The 20,139-nt window shown below is 38.3% G+C and overlaps 2 protein-coding genes across 9 annotated transcripts in view; one reads left to right on the forward strand and one right to left on the reverse strand.

Annotated features, from left to right (window-relative positions):
* The first annotated feature begins 364 nt into the window (after window positions 1–364).
* Window positions 365–12,122, forward strand: tmem98 (transmembrane protein 98). 2 transcript variants are annotated; one of them, XM_083567289.1, is made up of 8 exons: window positions 365–474; window positions 4,551–4,717; window positions 8,130–8,319; window positions 8,528–8,659; window positions 8,782–8,815; window positions 8,927–9,042; window positions 9,434–9,493; window positions 10,483–12,122. In XM_083567289.1, the coding sequence occupies exons 3-8, from the start codon at window positions 8,189–8,191 to the stop codon at window positions 10,670–10,672; spliced, it is 663 nt and encodes a 220-aa protein (XP_083423415.1). In that variant the 5' UTR covers window positions 365–474; window positions 4,551–4,717; window positions 8,130–8,188; the 3' UTR covers window positions 10,673–12,122. The 2 variants fall into 2 exon arrangements, with proteins under 2 accessions (XP_083423415.1, XP_083423416.1); XM_083567290.1 differs by lacking the exons at window positions 365–474; window positions 4,551–4,717 and adding an exon at window positions 7,468–7,783.
* A 272-nt stretch (window positions 12,123–12,394) lies between these two features.
* svilc (supervillin c) overlaps window positions 12,395–20,139 on the reverse strand; it is a 33,276-nt gene continuing 25,531 nt past the window's right edge. For all 7 annotated transcript variants that reach the window (XM_083567215.1, XM_083567214.1, XM_083567211.1 and 4 more), the window contains 11 exons: window positions 19,516–19,691; window positions 19,297–19,435; window positions 18,575–18,869; window positions 17,436–17,648; window positions 16,908–17,115; window positions 15,932–16,062; window positions 15,679–15,834; window positions 15,039–15,167; window positions 14,847–14,950; window positions 13,263–13,418; window positions 12,395–12,904 (listed from right to left, as the gene is read on the reverse strand). In XM_083567215.1, coding sequence (XP_083423341.1) covers window positions 12,818–12,904; window positions 13,263–13,418; window positions 14,847–14,950; window positions 15,039–15,167; window positions 15,679–15,834; window positions 15,932–16,062; window positions 16,908–17,115; window positions 17,436–17,648; window positions 18,575–18,869; window positions 19,297–19,435; window positions 19,516–19,691 — 1,794 coding nt within the window. In that variant the 3' untranslated portion in view covers window positions 12,395–12,817. The remainder of the gene's footprint in view (window positions 12,905–13,262; window positions 13,419–14,846; window positions 14,951–15,038; window positions 15,168–15,678; window positions 15,835–15,931; window positions 16,063–16,907; window positions 17,116–17,435; window positions 17,649–18,574; window positions 18,870–19,296; window positions 19,436–19,515; window positions 19,692–20,139) is intronic.

The raw sequence follows: 20,139 nt of genomic DNA on the forward strand, positions 1-20,139 counted from the left end.
ATTGCTGCACCCTGGCGTTCGATGTAAACGCTTTAAAACCATTTGCAAGCACCAGCCTGATGCCACCTTTAGTCAAAAATGGATGGCTTGATTTTGGTATTGATTAACAAATTTGCCTGGTGTGTCTAGTAATAAAATCTCTCTATAGCAGACACCTACAGACTGAAAAATATTTTTTGGTGAAATGTAAATCTTACAGTTGGCCAACTTTTATTTCACACACACACACACACACACACACACACACACACACACACACACACACACACACACACACACACACACACACACACACATTACTGGCTCAATTCCGACCCCTGGTGGTACAAAATGTGTAGTGTTCGATGAGGGTATGGAAGGCCATGTGTGCCAAATGTCTTTTCCATATAAGGACAAAACATTTGCAGATGATCTAAAGCACATATAAAATGCATTGTATGGACAAAAGTTTGCAGACACAGGACCATAAGATTGGTATGTGCTTTTTTTGAACATCCACATTTAGTCCCCATTTGCTGTTCCTTGGATTTTGAGTGTGCTTGTGGAGATCTGTGTTCATTTAGCTACAAAGGTGTTAGTAAAGTCAGGTACTAATGTAGGCTGAGAAGGCCTGGGGTGCAGTCATTGTTCCTTTCCATCCCAAAGGTGTTCAGTAGATAATGTCAAACCCCTATTGCAGGCCACTCAAGATCTTACACACCAACCCATGCCAAACATATCATGAAACTAGCTTTATGCACAAGGGCATTGCCTTGCTGGAATAGGGTTTGGGTCTTATAAATCAAGTGCATCCAAAGACATCCTTTATAATTGTGTGGGTCCAACTTTGTGGTAACAGTTTGGGGAAGAACCACATATGGCTGGAGAATTTACAGTAGGTGTCTTCGTACTTTTGTCCATATAGTGTATGTTAACATCAACCATACATGACTGGAACTTTTAAGTTTTATATTAAAATGAAAGAAATTAATTCCGGACTCAGTCTGACTTTAATTACAGAATTTCATATCGGATCGGGTTACCAACGGCCGCCATAGGTATTGTTAGCCTACTGGGTACTGGTGGACATTGGGCTACTGTTGGCCAAAGGAGGAGAAGGAGAGGAGGAAGATGTGTACAGAGACAGAAGGAAAAGGAGAAGTGTAGGAGAGTGGATGTTTGGGTGGGCACTTTAAATGTTGGTACTATGACTGGTAATGGTAGAGAGGTAGCTGATATGATGGAGAGGAGAAAGGTAGACATGTTGTGTGTTTAGGAGACCAAGTGGAAGGGAGTAAGGCCAGGAACATTGGAGGGAGGTTTAAACTGTTCTATCATGGTGTGAATGCAAAAAGTAAAATGGTGTAGGTGTGATTCTGAAGGAAGAGTACAGTAAGAGTGTAGTAAAGGTAAAGAGAGTTTCTGATAAAGTGATGAATGTGAAGCTGGAAGTTAAAGGGGTGATGATAAATGTCATCAGTGCCTATGCTCCACAAGTGGGTTGTGAGATGGAGGAGAAAAAAAAGTTCTGAAGTGAGTTAGATGAAGTAGTAGAAGGTGTACCTAGGAATGAAAGATTGGTGATTAGGCCAGGCTTTAATGGCTATGTTGGTGATGGGTAGGTATGGCCTTAGGGAGAGGAATGTTGAAGAGCAGATAGTGGTAGATTTTGCAAAAAGGAAGGAAATGGCAGTGGTCAATACATATTTTAAGAAGAAGGAGGAGCACAGGGTGATGTTTAAGAGCAGAGGAAGACACAGGTGGACTATATTCTATGCAGGAGATACAACCCGAAAGAGATTAAAGACTGTAAGGTGTTTGGATGCTGTAAAATGGCATCAGATGGTGGTCTGTAGGATGGCTTTGGAGGTGAAAAAGAAGAGGAGGAAATTGAGGACTGAAAGAAGCATAAGATGGTGGAAACTGAAGGAGGAAGACTGTAGTGTGAGGTTCAGGAAAGAGGTCAGACAGGGGCTCGTGGTGGTGAGGAGGTGCTGGATAATTGGGCAACTACTGCAGGGAGTAGCTAGAAAGGTACTTGGTGTGACATCTGGAAATAGAAAGGAAGACAAAGAGACGTGGTGGTGGAATGAGGAAGTGCAGGAAGGCATAAGGAGAAAGAGATGCGACAGCAGGTAAAGAGGGATGTGGCGAAAGCCAAAGAAAAGGCATATGAGGAGCTGTATAAGAGGTTGGACACTAATAAAGGAGAAAAAGATTTATACCGATTGGCCAGGCAGAGGGACCGAGCTGGAAAGGAAGTGCTGCAAGTTAGAGCAATAAAGGATGGAAATGTGTTGACTAGTGAGAAGAGTGTGTTGAGAAGATAGAGGGAGTATTTTGAGCAGCTGTTGTATGAAGAAAATAAGAGAGAGAGAGAATGTTGGATGGTGTGGAGATGGTGAAGCAGGAAGTGGATAGGATTTGTAAGGAGGAAGTGAGAGCCGCGATTAAGAGGATAAAGAGAGGAAAGTAGGTTGGACCAAATGACATACCATGATAGAGATGTTTAGGAGAGATGCAGTGGAGTTTTTAACAAGATTGTTTAACAAGATTCTAGTCCCCTGGTGGTCTAGTGGTTAAGATGCAGCGCTCCCACCGCTGCGACCCGGGTTCGATTCCCGGTCAGGGAACTATCCCCAGCCACTCTTAGTGCCGGTCCCAAGCCCGGATAAATTGGGGAGGGTTGCGTTAGGAAGGGCATCCAGCGTAAAACATGTGCCAAATCAAACGTGCGGAGGATCCGCTGTGGCGACCCCTAACGGGAGAAGCCGAAAAGAAAGTTTAACAAGATTCTGGAAGGTGAGAGGATGCCTGAGAAATGGGGAAGGAGTGTGCTGGTAGCGATCTTTACGAATAAGACAGATGTGCAGACCTGCAGTAACTAAAGGGGAATTAAGTTGATCAGTCACACCATAAAGTTATGGAAAAGAGTAGTGGAAGCCAGGCTGAGAGAAGAGGTGACCATCTGTGAGCAACAGTATGGTTTCATGCCGAGGAAGAGCACTACGGTCGCAATATATTTCTTTGAGAATGTTACTGGAGAAGTATAGAGAAGGTCAGAAGGAGTTGCATTGTGTGTTTGTGGATTAAGAGAAAGAGTACGACAGGGTGCCGAGAAAGGAGTTGTGGTATTGTATGAGGAAGTCTGGTGTGTCAGAGAGGTATGTGAAGGTGGCGCAGGACATGTATAAGGACAGTGTGATGGCAGTAAAGTGAGCAGGAGGAATGACAGACTGTTTTAAGTTGGAGGTAGGATTGCATCAAGGATTGGAACTGAGCCCTTTCCTGTTTGCAGTGGTGATGGACAGGTTAATGGACGAGGTCAGACAGGAGTCTTGATTGACTATGATGTTTGCGAATGATATTGTGATTTGTGGTGAGAGTAGGAAGCAGGTTGAGAAGAGGCTGGAGAGGTGGAGGTACATGCTGGAGAGAAGGAAAATGAAAGTCAGTAGGAGTAAGACAGAGTACATGTGTGTGAATGAGATGGAGGGCAGTGGAGTGGTGCAGTTGCAGGGAGAAGAGGTGGAGGAGTTCAGGTACCTGGGATCAAAAGTGCAAAGTAATGGAGAGTGTGTTAGAGAAGTGAAGAAAAAAGTGCAGGCAGGGTGGAGTGGGTGGAGAAGAGTGATAGCAGGAGTGATTTGTGATAGAAGAGTACCTGCAAGAGTGAATGCGAAAGTTTATAGGACTGTGGTGAGACCTTCAATGTTGTATAGATTAGAGACAGTGGCATTGAGTAAAAGACAGGAGGTGAAGATATTGAGATTTTCATTAGGAGTAATGAGGATGGACAGTATTAGAAATCAGATTACTGAAGTTACCCTGATGTAGGAAATTTGGGGGGCAAAGTGAGAGAGGCCTGAGTGAGATTTTTTGGACATGTGCAGAGGAGGGACATGGGGTTTATCGGCAAAAGAATGCTAAGGATAGAGCCACCAGGCAAAAGAAAAAGAGAAAGGTCAAGGAGGAGGTTTATTAATGTGGTGAGGGAAGACATGCAGGTAGTTGGTTTGAACGAGGCATATGTATAGAACAGGGGGGATATGGAGACGGACAATCTGCTGTGGCGACCCCATAATAGGAGCAACCGAAAGAAGAAGAAGAAGAACTTAATATGGAGTGTTATGCTTTTTGTATTTTATACAGTATTTATCCAGCAACCATATTCATATGCACTAGTAAGTAAATGTTAAATCCACAATAATCCTGGTTTCACTCCAGCCCATGTCATTTTCTGTTTCAGACAGACCTGGCCCAATTAAAGAATGGAAAAATTGTGGGGACCCCAGTATTTGTCATTAGAGTTGGTTTGTATAAAGGGTGTTTGGTCTGTAGTTACTTTCATACATGTCACTTTAATTGACAAAAAAAGAAAAAGGAAAGAAAGACTTGTTCGATCAGTCATTTTAAGTGTTTTAGTATATTCTTGACACACAACCTGGACATTTCTGAAGCAGGCAGCAATTATTTAATATTTCACATTTAACATAATTCAGTTATTACAATACTAATATTACAATCCGCCTCAACGCTGCTCACTAAACCCCCATGATTTAAATACACAGTGACCTGTCGAGGGGAAACACTTCGGCCCAATCTGGCAACCCCCGTTTCCTCCTGCCATCGCGCGCGCTCTAATTCCGGAGCTCTCCGCGCCGTCTCCAGGACGCTCGCGCGCGCGCACGCGCACCAATCGGCCGCTTTGTTTTCGTGTCCGACTGGAGGGATGCAGGTAATTCATTTATATTCACTATTTCATTTGTTTTATGTATCATATTCTTTCTGTAAGTTGTGTCAAATGGTTGCAATTTCGACGGGAAAAATGGCAACATTAAAACAAGTTTTAATGTTTTTTTTGTTTTTTTTTTTTTGGGGGGGGGGGGGGGGGGTTGCTTTTTATGTTAACTTTTGTGCTTCAGACTTTAATGTTAATAATGAACTTACAGCAATTTACTTTTTAATTTTTCCAATGCAAACTAAACCTCGTATAACTGCATAAATAATTACAACTAAACATGATTAAATACAAATAAACAGGCTGATTGTTTTAAATGTTACCACTGAATACAGGCTGTGCCCAAATCACATTCTAGCAAACTATATAGTGAGACTAAAACAAGTGCACTATTTGGCAATATCTGAACAGCCCATCTAAACAGTGATAATAAGTATAATAAATGGACATTAAGTGCCACCCACATGAGGAGGGGTTCTGTCCTGAGTCTGGTTCCTCTCCAGGTTTCTTCCTCATGCCATCTCTGGGAGATTTTTCCTTGAAAGAGTCACCATTGGCTCGCTCATTAGGAATCAACTTTTAGGCTCTAAACTATAACATAGATATTAAACATAAATTAAATAAAATTGTCCATTGTTAAAATCACTATACAAGTAAAACCGAATTAAATCAACATGCATAATATAATGTTACTATTTTAGATCTATAACACTCGACATTACGTTCCCTATAAACTCTTTCCCACATAAAGAGAAAACAGTATTTCAAAAAAATGTCACTCATTATAAACTCCATTGTGTAAACTGTATCTTTTAAATGTGATTATGAAATTTTTTTTATTTTATTTATAAACACTACAGTACAATTAAAGGTTGTACAATATACTGTATGCGAGCATGCTGTTAGGATCCGAGGTTAGATTGTAATATTATTTTTTCAAATATTTTCATGATTTTCCGCAAAATAAACAGCTGTATACAGAAATTTTTCTATCTGCTAGAACTCGAGATGATGGCTTGTACGGTAGAAAAAAAAGAAATCAATCAACTGAGCATATATTAAATTTGAAAGTGAGTTAGTCTATAATAGATTTAATCATTAAGTAGAATTACTTATACTGACCACTGCAGACCAGGAACATTCTACAAGAGCTGCAGTTTTGGAAATCCTCCGACCCAGTCGTCTAGACATCACAATTTGGTCCTTGTCAAACTCGCTCAAATCCTTACGCTACGTCAACACATCACTTGCTGCCTATAATATAATCAGTGTTATTCAATTTACCACTCATTATGTTATGACTGGTTGATGTGTGTAATATATATATATATATATATATATATATATATAATTTTTTTATCTTTTTGATTAAATAATCAATTAAGTTGGCACAAATTAAATTGATTAAATAAAAATAAATTAATGAAAAAATGTCATTAAATAGTTTCCATTGTTTAGACACAATTTGGGTAATACAGGTGTGTTTTTTACATTTAATAAAATTTTTATAAAGATATGATCTAACTTCTGGTTAGAAAGTTAACTCTATGGATTCTTTAGCATTTTCATGCATGCGGAAAAAACAATCTTATTTCCGGGAATGAAGAGAGTAGCAACAGCGACACTGCGCTAACTCTAGTTTCTTTTTTTCTCACCCCTGGCATGTATTCAAGTTTAAAAAAATAATAATTAAAAAAATGCACTCGAAGTGCATAGTGGAGACTAAACAAACTTGGGGTCCGCCACTTAATACGTTCCTGACGTAAAGTACGTTTCATGCGTAAAAAGGATTGCATTCTGTAATCTTTTATATATAACAAAAAATGAGAAATGATTTCAAGCCACGTTTTTGCAGGTAATCACAATTGTACATTTCAGCAATATGCTAAATTTGTCATTTTTACCACAATAAAGTCACACATGTCTAACTAGCGGATTAATCTGGCACCCTAAACACTGTGTGAACTTGCAGAGAGAGCTGATACAGTCGGAGTGGCTCGAGTAGATCCGATTAAAGAATTCCAGCATTCAGAAGCAGAATTTTAGAGAATAATCAGCATGATAGAATCTTAGAGCCATAACTGAGAATAGAGGACAGACATAAATCTCGCTCTTGATTAAAAAAAAGATAAACCATGTTTAAAATTTTGGGTCAAACATTTGGTACGAATGTATTCACTCTAATTTTAATTCGATTTTAATTTCCCAGAGTATATCAAATCTTTCTACCATAAAGGTGGCATAATGGTTCATATATTTCTAATTATTTGTAGTAACTGGCACAAAAATGAGAAAGAATCCAAAAGAATTATTAGCTGTGTCCAGATTGAAGTTCTGTTCATGTTTCCAAAATGAGAACATTGAGGAAGTGAATATTGTTATAAATAATTGCCCTATGAATACCTTTATATTTGAAACTTTCTTCTCAAAATTTTGAGAAAGATTGTGTTTATGATTTAATCACTAATGTGAATCATTTGAAGGTAGAATAAACCTTATTTATATTTACATTATATATTATATTATGTACTGTTAAGATCTTCGAAACCAGAGCAAAATGTTACAAAAATTTTTCCCCACACACACCTAATCCATCTAAATATTAAATCTACATTACTGGGTGTGCACACACACACACACACACACACACATGCACGCGAGTTAAAGAGGGTGAAGTAGTTAATCATCAACTTCATCATGGATTAAGGTTCAATAGGTGTGGTCCTGATACAATGTATGCTTGCTCACACACACACACACACACACACACACACACACACACACACACACACACACACACACACACACAGACTTATACACACTAACATGTTAAAATAAGGAGATCTTAGAGAATGTGGATTCACATTATAGAGTATTTAAATAGACATAAGGCTTAAATATTAAAGGTTATATGCTACTAATATGCAAACGCACAAATAACTGGATTTATCAGTTTAAGGTCATACTGTCTCATCAAAGTTTTCATGAACAGGGTTTGCTGAGAAATTGATTGGATTCAATATTTTAACGTCTTTTCTTTGTTCGGTCCTAAATCTCCAATCTGTAAGTACGTCTGAAACATTCAGAGGATTTTATATTTGCACAATGGAAGGCACATTTTTTGAGTACTTCATAACTTTTTTCATTCAGAACCCGAGTCTGACATTTTCACTCTGCGTCCGGTGCTTTTTAAGGAACTTATAAACCCTTTATAATGCAGACAAGAGAAATTACATGTCTTGAATTCTGAATGAATAAATGTTTTAAAAATGTTCTTAAAAAAAGTTCATAGTTACATGTTTTTTTAACAAACCTTCATACAGTACATGAAGTGTTATGATGCCTTTTTTAGCAACTATTTACAGCAGCTCATATCTAAAGGTTTGACATTTGTTATCTGTTTCCTCAGCTGAACCCCAGACATCTGGTTAAAGCCTCTGACTGCATCCTGACATCTGAGATATCACAATGGAGACAGTGGTTATTGTGGCCATTGGAGTTTTGGCCACCGTTTTCCTCGCGTCCTTCGTGGCACTGGTGGTCGTGTGTCGCCATCGTTATTGCCATCAGCCCAATTTGCTGCATCATTTTGAGTCAAAGTAAATACAAAATCTCTGTAAAAGTTATAAAACATAACTAAAACTTTATTATTTCCGAAAAAGCTATGTTTCTGAGTATCCTGAGTTCCTGAGTAAGTTTGTGAATTCACTGTTTGATGTCTTGCAGTCCTCAAGCCTAAGTGGCCAGTCTACAGGCCTGTTATGTCGCTATCACGTCTCAAGCTTTACTACTCATTTCCCCTCTCAGGCCCACACTGGATCTGATTGGAGCGATGGAGACTCAGAGCGAGCCGTCCGAGTTGGAGCTGGAGGACGTGGTCATCACCAACCCGCACATCGAAGCCATCCTGGAGAACGAAGAATGGATCGAAGACGCCTCGTACGGCCTCTTCACCATGTCCTACTCCGCATTCATAATGATAATTATACACAAGATCACCCTTATCAGCCGTCATCTCATCATCTTTGTGTCTGTCTGTACTTTTTTTTTTCTGTCCTCAGCGGTCTAGTGTCTCATTGTATCTCCATCCTGAAGGTAATTTATGTGCCCCCGAAAAGTCTGAACTCTACAGTAATCACACGTTATCGTACTTGAAAACAGGCTTTTGCTGATTGGTTCATTCGGATATTGATTGCCTTCATACAGATATGCCACACTCTGACAGAGAAACTTGTTGCCATGACGATGGGCTCTGGAGCTAAAGTAAAAGCCCCCGCCAGCCTCAGTGACATCATCACGGTGGCCAAACGCATCAGCCCCAGGTAAATACAAAAATAGAAGCCAAAGCAATTTCCTATCATTTTCGTGTGAATCCAAACAAACCATTCATCTTTAGTTCATATGTTTTTACAGCATTTATAAGGAAATCGTTTGGAATAGGGTTTTTATTTTCGTTTTTTTGTTTTATTCCCCAGTTGTAGTTGATCAGGCATGGATAGTTTTTTTTGTTATGCATTGGTGCTATGAGCTATATAGTGCTACCAAGTAAAGAAACATTGTCTGATCCAAAATTATTTTAGTAACTCGCCCATATTTTGATAGATTTTAAATGACAAACTATAAATTTTGGTAACAGAAAGAATCCTGTAAATTCTGCTTTTAGTCTTTTTTGATGAGGAGTTGTGGAGAATTTTGTATATCATGATTTCACAGGGTAGATGATGTGGTTCGGTCCATGTATCCCCCACTGGATCCGATCCTTCTTGATGCCAGGTAAAGATATTTCCTGTTTGATTTCTGTCATTACACAGGTTTGACTCTCTTTTAATTACCGTATTTTTCGGACTATAAGCCGCTCCTTTTTTCCCACGCTTTGAACTCCACGGCTTAAACAACGAAGCGGCTTATTTATGTATTTTTCCTGGGTTTTTCCCGGTTTCACAAGCTTCATGCAAATAAATTGAGCCCCATAACATTGTCGAACAGGCATGAAAAATGAACTTCACCTGTGTTCTGAGCTGCACGGCATCAGGAGAAAAGATTAAACGCACGACGATGCCAAAAGAAAAACTCGAGAGAAATAGTTGTGAAAGGAAGGAGGAAGACAGTGAACAATGACTTTCTTGGTCGGCTACTGTTTAGATACAAGCCGTGTAACAGACACTGTCTTTAAAGCCTGTGTAAAGTTTATTAGTTTCAGTGTAGGAACCTGAGGCTTATAGACAGGTGCGGCTTATTTATGTTCAAAATAAAAATCTGTCAAATTCAGTGGGTGCGGCTTATATTTGGATGCGCTTTAAAGTCCGGAAATTACGGTAATAACTGGTCAAATTTGCCAATTTGGAAGAATTGGGATTTGCATAGTGGTTTTGAACACTCCGTTTCCCTCAACAAAATATATTTTGGCCCGTGTGGGTCTCAAAAAAAATAATAAAATAAAAAAAGTCAATTGACTTTCTGTTTAGGTTCGTTAATATGGAATAGATCATTGTATTTTCCATTCAGTTCACTTAATTTGTTAAGAATGCACTATACTTTTAGTTTTGACCAAAATATTCTTTTCCCAAAAAAAAAAGCATTTTTGTAGGATAGTATAAATTAGAAGGTTTTAATCTTTTAAATTTAAAATCTGAAAGACACTCAGAAGGTGAGTCACAAGGTGAGCATTAAAACAAATATTCTTACTTTTTGCACCTGTAAGCGAGTTGGAACATTGAACGTCATGCTTCCTGCTCCGACATGGTTTCTGTGTATCTTTTCAGGGCTACAGCATTGTTACTGTCCGTCAGTCACTTAGTGCTGGTGACAAGGAACGCCTGTCACATGTCGGGCAGTCTAGACTGGATCGACCAATCGCTGCACGCAGCTGAAGATCACATGGTAGTGCTCAGGGAGGCAGCCTTGGCGTCGGAACCCGAGCGACGGCTACCAGAAAGAGAGCAGTCCATCTAATCACAAATACACACACACACTTGTACACAAATCTGAATTTGACCAAAAAGGTCAAATTACAATCCACATAAATACTTAGCCTTTTTGTTTTTTGTTTTTTTGCACAAACACCTTTTTTAAATCTGTTACATTGTTTTCCGCGATAGTTACAATCACCCTATTCCTGTAAATGATATGAAGCGATCACTTCTAATATTCGTATCCACCTTTTTATAGCATGAGATTTTGTGTTTATTATTGTAGGTGGTGGAAACAGTAAGTGCCCAAATTTACCAGAATTCATTTTTCTGCCTTTAGTCAGATACATTATGTATATAGTAAACATGAAACCTATACTGTAGACTTAATATGCAGTTTTCACAAGTATTATGTATTCAAGTTGTATAAAATGTGGAGTTTATCCTCATTCTTAGACACTGGAGGAAAATTCATGCTCAGATTCATGCTTCTCGACATTGCCAGTCATAAATTTGTACAAACGCTCCATTTCTTTGTGGCCTGCAATCCGGAATCACATGATGTTTAAAGCCTTTCTAATTCCCTAACCTCACCCTACTGCTCACACACCTGACCAAATGCCAACACAGCCAGCTTAAACATTAACAAAAAGTCTTAAACACTGCCAGTCTAACCTTGAGCACATGCAATCCTAGCATTGGTATTTTTGTATGCCCTAATGGAGGAAATATGTACTGCGTTTTTTTCTAAATATTCATTTAACCATGTAGTTGTTCATTTCTTGGGGTAGAAGTGGAAAACTGTTTTGATGAATTGTTCTGCAAGTCATATTTGCCCCCACACACACACACTGCTGGTAGTGCTTTACAGTAGCGCCTAATTAGCAACGAACACAGTTCGATCATGTAGATTTGGTTGTGCAGCTTCTTAAGCATTTTCCTTCAAAACCATTTGTTGTTGATGGTAGGAGATTATGAGTGTGTCTCTGTGCTTTTCATCCAAAATCTGACAACTGGTCTTATCTCAGGCGACAAAATAGCAATGGCATCATACACTGCTGGAAACTAAATCGAAACTTACAGCCTCATTACTACTCACTAGTGGCCACTGTGAAATTTTTAGGGAAACATTTTGACACTTTTCTGTTTCTCAAGGATCTCATTTAGATGCCGATCAAATCATGCGTATCCAGCTGTTTCATGAGCACATATTAATGGAAGATTTCACCATTTTTCAATTTCTCACGGGTGCTTACAATAGGTTTTTTTTTTTTTTTTTTTTTTTCCACAGTCATGCTTATGCAAGTCAGAACTTTGAATTCGGAAAAAAATAATTGTCTTCATTAAGTTTTTTTTTCTTACCAGTTACACAGAATTAAACAAAGACTTACCAAAGTAATCAAAGAATTGCTTCAGTTGGGGAAATGTAGCGTGACAAACTATTAAACCGCTTTTTGAAAGCTGATTAAACTCCCAAGTACAACTTTGGCAAATGTTCTCTCGTCACGTTTTATTTAGTCAAACAGATTGTGTGCTTTTCTTTTTTGTTGAAATTATGGTCTGTTGTAATCGCACACTACAGATCTGGTGTGTTTGTGTATGATGTTTGCGTAAAATAAAAAAGGTGTATGTATATATAATATTTTATATGCCAGTATATCCACTTTTAAGTTACTGCTTCTCTGTAGCCTTTCACTTTCCTTCTATTGTTTATAATAGTGTGTACTGTTAAATTAAAGTTTCTTACAGGAAAAAAAAAAAACAAGACATTTCATTCCAGTTTATTTGTGTTCTTACAGCTGATCAAAGATACCAGATTTAATTTCAGGTCAATAAAACAACTAGTGCTTCCCCCGCCTCCTCCAGGACAGGAATAAAGGGATAGCGATTGAGGGACAGAGTAAATGTGGGAGGGCAGTCCTCTAAAGACCCCTGGAATTTTGGCTAAAATTAGTGGATGAATTTCTGCAAGGCACTTAAGTGACCACACTCAAAAGACACGCACACACACATTTTTACTACGTACTTATTAGGTTAGAACTGTACATGGAAAAGGGGATGACATTGCAAGAAAATAGTATTCTTTCAAAAACAGGGATTACAAAAAAAAAAAAAAAAAAAAAAAAAAAAGTCTTCAGTAGTTCTGGTTCAGTAGTTTTTTTTTGTTTTGTTTTTTTTACACGCAGCTTCAATACAGGCCTTTGCTCTTTTTCAGGTTAAACTGCTGCAGCTCTGGCAAGGAGTTGTAGTCTTTCCTCTTCATTCCTAACACCACCTGCAAACAAAGACATACACGTTGCTTTTACATTTCCAACCCTGCCTTCACATTGCTTTCACTTTTATAAAAAAATATTGTCCAGCTACATGTGGTTTATAGGTTTTTAAGAATTTTGGGATGTTCTGAGCGACATGAGACAGATGCAGACGTGATATGAATCATAAGACTCTGTTAACAAGTGAGCAAATTGCTGATAATTTAATTAAAAAAAAAAAATAATTGAAACAAAATGTATACATGTGTAAATTTATTTTCCCCAAGTTCTTCCTAGAATATTACATTAACAGATCGGGTCAAATGTTGAACATTGAAAGGCATAACCCTGATCGAACAAACATGAGGTTTTGTAACTCACCTGGAAGTCATGGTCAGACAGATAGGTCTCCAGGTGCAGAGGGTTCACCCCGTCTGGTAAAGGTCTTTTTAACAGATCCTGCACAGAGAACTGAGTCCCGCTCAGGAGCGCCAATACGTCCTGCACTAATGTTAACTTCTTCTGCACGGAGGGGGCCTGCAGGGGCACATGCAACAACACACACAAAGACATGGATTCAATCCACTTTTACCACCTAATGCAGATTTATCCCAGTGTTAGATTCTCAAATCTGATTGGTCCAAAAAATAGCTTTCATATTATTCTTTACTTGTATAACTGGATTGAAAAACACGGTGTTGTTGATTCCAGTATGGAGGGAATCTCCAGTGCCAGCACGTGACTGTTACACAGTTTGAGCTTTAAATATGATTTTAGAAATGGGAAAGTCTTTATGATGTGGTTTCTCTATAGCATAAAGAAAAAAAGTATATTCTGCATATATTTGACAATAACTGCAGAAGAAAAAATACTGTCTCTAGCTGCTATAATACGTTTTTTTTATATGTTCTATAACATGAAATGTAACTAAAAACTACTATAGACAAGACTATGTCATTCTTTTTTCACACTTCAGAACAGGCTGTTTTGGGAAAATGTATTACTTTCCTATAATAATAAACAGTAATACTTATAATAAGACAAGAGCTGCACACTTCATTATATTTTCCTTGTGCTCAGCTCACTTAATTAATCAATCAATCAGCAGAGACGTTAGTGAGCTTATCTAATGTTGGCTAATTACTAGGCATTAGAGAACATTTTAAATTTTCTGTGATAAATTAAATCCCAAGCTCTCTGTGCGTGCAGCCGCAGCACGCTGAGGAGTTTAATTGGGTTTGTGTTCAGCACTTACAGGATAAAATCAATCTAAGGAAGTCGAGGGTCTCATTTCATGAACGTCTTAATGCGAAACCGGGTGATTTTTGTGGGTTTAAAAGTAGTTAAGTGCAAAGTTTACAGATAAATAAGAAAAACATGGCTGCAACTCTTAAGTAAACCTACAGTAGAAAAATCTCATCAGATCCATCAATTAGAATATATAAAAACAAAATAAATAATAATCTTGCCTGAAAAATGTACAGAAAATATTTTTTTAATAAATTTATCAAATTTAGTTGAAAGGCAGAAGTTAAATCCACAATTTTTTTTTGTTTTTTAAATGTATTTAAATTGTATTTAGTATAGACATAACCTTTGTTTTGTAAAAAAAAAAAAAAAAAAAAAGGAATTTTACACATTCTTATTTTTTTAATTATAGAAAATAGAATAGGGCAATCGTATGGATACACAAATATTTTTCAACTCAAGTGTTCCTCCACCATACTAATCCAGAAAATCTGGAAAATCACTCAAATCGAATTCCAGACCTTTTTTTTGTTTGTTTTTTAAAATGCGTAGGAGCCATGTGTAGTAACTTTTATGTAGTTCTGCATGCACATTTTTTCCCCTCATTAGTCTGTGGAAAGATTCTTTTGTGTGTATAAGAATCATCTTAATCTTCATTTCAGGTATAATCTTGCAACCCTACTATGATAAAGATGATTATGATGATGGCCTACTGACCTGTGTTACTCTTCTCTCCCAGGACGGGAAAACGTTAGTAAAGGTGAGAGGCTCAGCTCCTTCCTCGATAAAATATGCCAGAGGAGGCCGTCTGGGGTTTCTCTCTGCATCACACACACACACACACACCGAATTCATTCTGCACCATAACTAAAACAAACACTACCGACTATTATCGCTACTTTCTCTGACCTCTGGAGTACTGAAGTGCCGTCTCCATTGCACATTTTCTCTCCGTGTCCCAGTGGGGGCGCTGTGAGTTCTGAATCGAGCTGCTCTGCCATAGATAAACTTCCAACGAGTTATCGAGCAGGAACAAAGCTGCAAAGACATATGCAGTGTCTCAGTGTCTCTCACCGTCTCCTAATGTGTATAAAGGTCTCGTTTTCTCAGTCTCTCTCTCTCTCTCTCTCTCTCCCAGTCTTTGCCTCCTCACTCTTAAGTCTTTGTGTCTGTCTGTGTCTCTCACTCTTTTATAGCATCTGCATCAGTCCTTTTACCACAGTCAATCTTTCTCTTAGTCTCTATGTCTATCTTGTAGTGTGTGTATTTCTTTTGAAATATTTATCTCCATCTCTTTCTGATTGTCCATTCTCTCTCTTTCAGTCTGCGTCCCTCTTTTTCTCTCACACAGAAAGAAACGATGTCTGTCTCTTTCATATCCTGTCCCACTCTGTGCCTGTCTTTGTCTTTCTACAGTCTCTCAGTCTGTCTCTCTTGTAGTCTCTTAAAGAAAGACATGCAGAGACACTGAAAGGATGTTTGTCTCCATTTCTCTCTATGACTCTTTGTCTATTGCTTTCTCTCAGCCATGTGTATACATCCCTCTCACCTGGCTGTGGCACAGAGTATAAGCAGTCCTGGAAAAAAGGCATCGCCGTAACGACCCCAGTTGCTCCGGATGCGCATAACAGCTCCACCCCTTTAAACATTTCTGATTGGGCACTCAGGTAAAAGAGGCGGGGAGTAAAGTTGTACTTGCCAGGATCTAGAAAAAACACGAGCACATGAATGAATTTATTGTAATTAAGATATTTCAAACAAGGCCTTTCGTTTTCTTATGTGGACATATGGAAAAGTGTCACCTTGCAGCATGCAGTCATACGCCTTCCTATCCTGTGGTCCGATAGCATTCCAGAATGCTGCAGGCTCTGCCCCTTCTTCTACTTCCTGAATGTTCAGATTGCTGTTGCTTAATCCCATCTCAGGGGGACGCCTAATACACACCGATCACATTAGTATACACACATTGCAACACTATTTCTACAGGGCCAAATAGTAACCCGATGTCACTGGTTTCTTTAAATCATGTGACTATACATTTAAAAAAATCCATACTTTTCCAGACTCAAATATAGACTTCCCCTAAAGAGTTTTTTGAGCATATTTAACCTCTTAAATAGCGATTTATTTACCTTTTTATATATTCCAGCTATAATATTCTAGCTATTACAATCTCTGATGTATGCCAGAGTCTGAATCTCTGATGTTTTCCATGTTTTTAGGTTGGGGGTGCTATACTGTCATGGCAACTGCTGCCTCACAACGCAACAACCAATCACAGCTGTGCAGATCCGGTCTAGCAGATCCGGTCTCTTTTGGCAGTGCTGAGAGTCTGATCTTAACTATACAAAAAATAATAAAATAAAATAAAACCTCATCAATAATATGTTTTTATAAACGCATAATTTTCTCTCCATTTTGGGCTTCCATCCACACTGAGGCAGCGATTTCAGTCGAAAAACACCCTGCAAAGGAAATAAACTTAAATGGCGCTTTTACTATGTGTAGTCCCAGTGTAATATGTGAAAATTTAGGCTTTTACTCATTGCAGAAACGTTCCAAAGAGCCAGAAGTAAATAAACAGCAAAATTTTTATATTTTAGAAAACTGAATTGGAAAATAAAATGGAAACAATTTCATTGTACTCTGCATACTTTTTTCCAAACTAATCCAGACCTGGAAATTAATCTAATCAAATTTTCCATACACTTTCAAACTTTTTTTTTGGAGTTCCGCATGCACAGTTTTCTCCTTATTAGTCTGGGGAAGGATTCTTACACGTGTGTTAGCTGCTGGACGGTGTGTTTGGCAACTTGACGTGCACTAGCGTGGGCCTTGCAGCCGTGCCACAGGTAAAGTTCCCCCTGCTGGCTGTTTATTAGAAGCACAGAGCCACGAGAACGCAGATTTGAGGTAGAGCATTCCACCTCTAACAGACTTGCCTCGACAGGCACAGCACCCCTCACACAAAACAGGCGCCAGTCACCTGAAAAAATGCACACACAATCAGATCAGTGTAAGCATTTTGGGGTTTTTACATGATCATGAAGGTTTAGATATATACACCATTATGGTTGGTGAATTCTTGATTCTGATTGGTTGGATGGTAATAATTTAAGCTACAAATAGAATTTGCTCATTATGGCATCCATAACACCAACTTGGCTCCAGATTAAATAGATAAAACAAGAAAATTGACATTTTCGATGCCTACACATTTAGGAAGTTTATTAATCATTTATGTAGTTGGTAGTATGAGCACATCATGCTATAGGTCAGCTTATATTATATAATAAGTTTGTGTACCTGTGTGTTTACTGTGTCCTTTGTGAATGATCAGGCCTCCTTGGAAAAGCTGCAGAAAACATGGCGGCTCCTCCCCTTCCTTTACGTTCACCAGTGGCTCATTCCCAAAGGGTAATGGCAGGGACAGGTCAAGTGTGTTGATCTGAGAGTGCCGTCCTTGCCAGATAAAAAAGGTGGAGCTTTCCTGGTCTAAACTTTGATCCTCAGGGATACCTTTAGATGTATACACATGGACAAACATACATATACATTCTAGGATACACGATAAAGCTTAAAATGTGATTCATTTAGGTAAACACATTAATAGCTGGTAGGAGTGTAACAGTACATTTATTCGTTCCAGGACATGACTTTTGGTACGGTGCACTGAAAAAAATACTCGTTTTACATGCGGAATACGGTTAAAATACCTCACGCACATATTAAGTTAAGTTTGTTTAGTCTTTCACTTGTGTTACTGTGGCTACTTGATCTGTACTGAAACAGTCCACATATCGAGGGAGTGAATGACTGAATTAAGGATGGATAGAATTGTTTATTTATTTATAAATAAATAAATAAATAAATAAATAAATAAACAACTCGTGTGTTTCTTAAATGCAGACATTTGTTAATTTATGCTGAAATAATAGAACAGTTAAACAGAACACGTTTGAAAAATTAAATATTAAATGTAAAAAACACAAATCGGTATTACCCAAATTGGGACCTATAAATGTAAACTATTAGATTTTTAAAAATCAATGTAATTTGTGCATATTTAATAGATTACTCAAACTAATCAATATATATATATAAAAAAGTGTATTGCATTAATTTGATTTATTACATTTTTTTTTTTTTTATTTAAACCAATCAGGTGTTTTTTAATATTTAAATTTTTTTTATTTCAACTGTTGATGTTCGCAAATGTTAATTAATTACAAGTAATTTTGTGTTTTGCATTTCCCCCTAATAAGACCAAAAAATTAACCGGACTGTGACTTAAAATTGAGGTACATACCGAACCATCAATTTTGTGTTCTTTTACTCCCTTAGTCATATAATACATATATATTAGTGTATTATAATTTTGCACAATAACAACCACATATTGTGTCATAAGCAACTGTCTTTCTCGCTCACACACACACACTCACCGGTAGCACTGAGACGGTACGTCCAGCAAATAGTATACGTGTTGTCCTCATGTAACTGCCCCAAGCTCTCTGAAGCCACTCGGCAATCTTCTCCTATTCCAGTATGCCAACATTCTACAGAAACAGTACTGAGCTTTGCCGACTGGCCATCAGCAAGGGTGACCAAGTCCCGGCCTCTCTGTATGTCTACACCATGCAGAATTATAGGCTTCACCTCAGACATGCACTTTCCAGCAAACAGGTCTTTCGCGTCACATGACCATGTCTCAGCCTGAGAATCTACAAGAGAGGAAGTCTAGAGAGAAAGCGTTACAGTCAGCTGAAGTAAATTCATTGTTTTGTGGACATTCATTAATCAGGAATGTACAGTATCTCATAAAAGTAAGTACACCCAGTCTGCTTGACAGGACCATACACATTTGTGTATCGTGTGTATTAGAGCACATAGAATTTGGTGCTTTGAGTACAATTCTATTATACTGAACACTGGATGTTCAACATGGCACCTCATGGACTCTCTGAGGATTTGAGAATTAGAATTGTTGCTCTCCACAAAGATGCCCAGGCTATAAGAAGATCAGTATCAAAACTGAGTTACAGTTACCAGTGTCAAACAGACGTTTTTCCAAGACCTTTTTGTTTACCTGATAAAACATTAAACACAAAATTAATTCCTTGATTATGGAGACCTAATTACTCAGTGGATGTTGCTGGTTGCTCACCTGTTTGACCTCCTGTCCATTGGGAGTCACGCCTTGTCCTTTTTCACACCAATCTGCAAACTTTCTCCGGAAGAGAACCGTCTCGTTCTGTTCAAAGATACGGCCAAACAGAGCCCAACCTGGCCGACCCACACCCTTCCTAAATGTGCAAACGTATCTAGTTATAGAATCTCTACATTGTATGATATTCTTAGCTGTCTGAGTGTTTGTCAGACACACCTCTCAATCTGGTTATTTCTCCCAAAGGGGTCTAGGGGGTTCATCCTGCAGTTGGTGTAGTCATAATCACCGCTCCATACCTGCTGAGCCAAATGCAATGCCAGCTTCCTGTCACTGGGGGAAACATCTTTTCCATGCCACAAGTAGAGCTCACTGCCAAAGTCGAACAGCAGGCTCTGAGAAGCAAATAGGCAGGACTCATTAGGGAATATGACTAATCTGAAATACCTGGGGTGAAAAAAAAAATGAGTCACATCCAACCAGAACATCACCTTATTGTAAGGAGGAATGGAATTTGTGTAGATGAGTGTCACGGTATTTTATCATGCTTGTTGGAACCAGTCAATTTGAGTGACTTCAAAGCCACCAAAACGTAATCAAATTGCAAATTGTTGTTGGACTTTGCAGGTAAAAATGAGAATTTTCTTCTAATACTTGTCTGTTCCATAAATTGCCTTAATAACGCCACTAATCCGGAAAGAAATCCATTGCCTTGTTATATATTTCTGTCAATTTCAGCCCACTCTTCCACTGACTTGTGTGGACAAGCATCAGACTGTGGATCTATTTCTCCAATAAATTGAGTCCTTCTGCAGGTCAGTCACACACTGATTTGACTCGATA

Source organism: Silurus aristotelis (assembly GCF_946808225.1).
Source record: "Silurus aristotelis genome assembly, chromosome: 17".
Classification (NCBI taxonomy): domain Eukaryota; kingdom Metazoa; phylum Chordata; class Actinopteri; order Siluriformes; family Siluridae; genus Silurus; species Silurus aristotelis.

Excerpts from the sequence above, each read along its gene's own strand:
- tmem98 (XM_083567289.1), top strand. The coding sequence starts at position 8,189 with ATGGAGACAGTGGTTATTGTGGCCATTGGAGTTTTGGCCACCGTTTTC. Across the intron at positions 8,320-8,527 it reads CTGCATCATTTTGAGTCAAA|GCCCACACTGGATCTGATTG; the intron begins GTAAATACAAAA and ends TTCCCCTCTCAG. Across the intron at positions 9,494-10,482 it reads CCGATCCTTCTTGATGCCAG|GGCTACAGCATTGTTACTGT; the intron begins GTAAAGATATTT and ends GTATCTTTTCAG.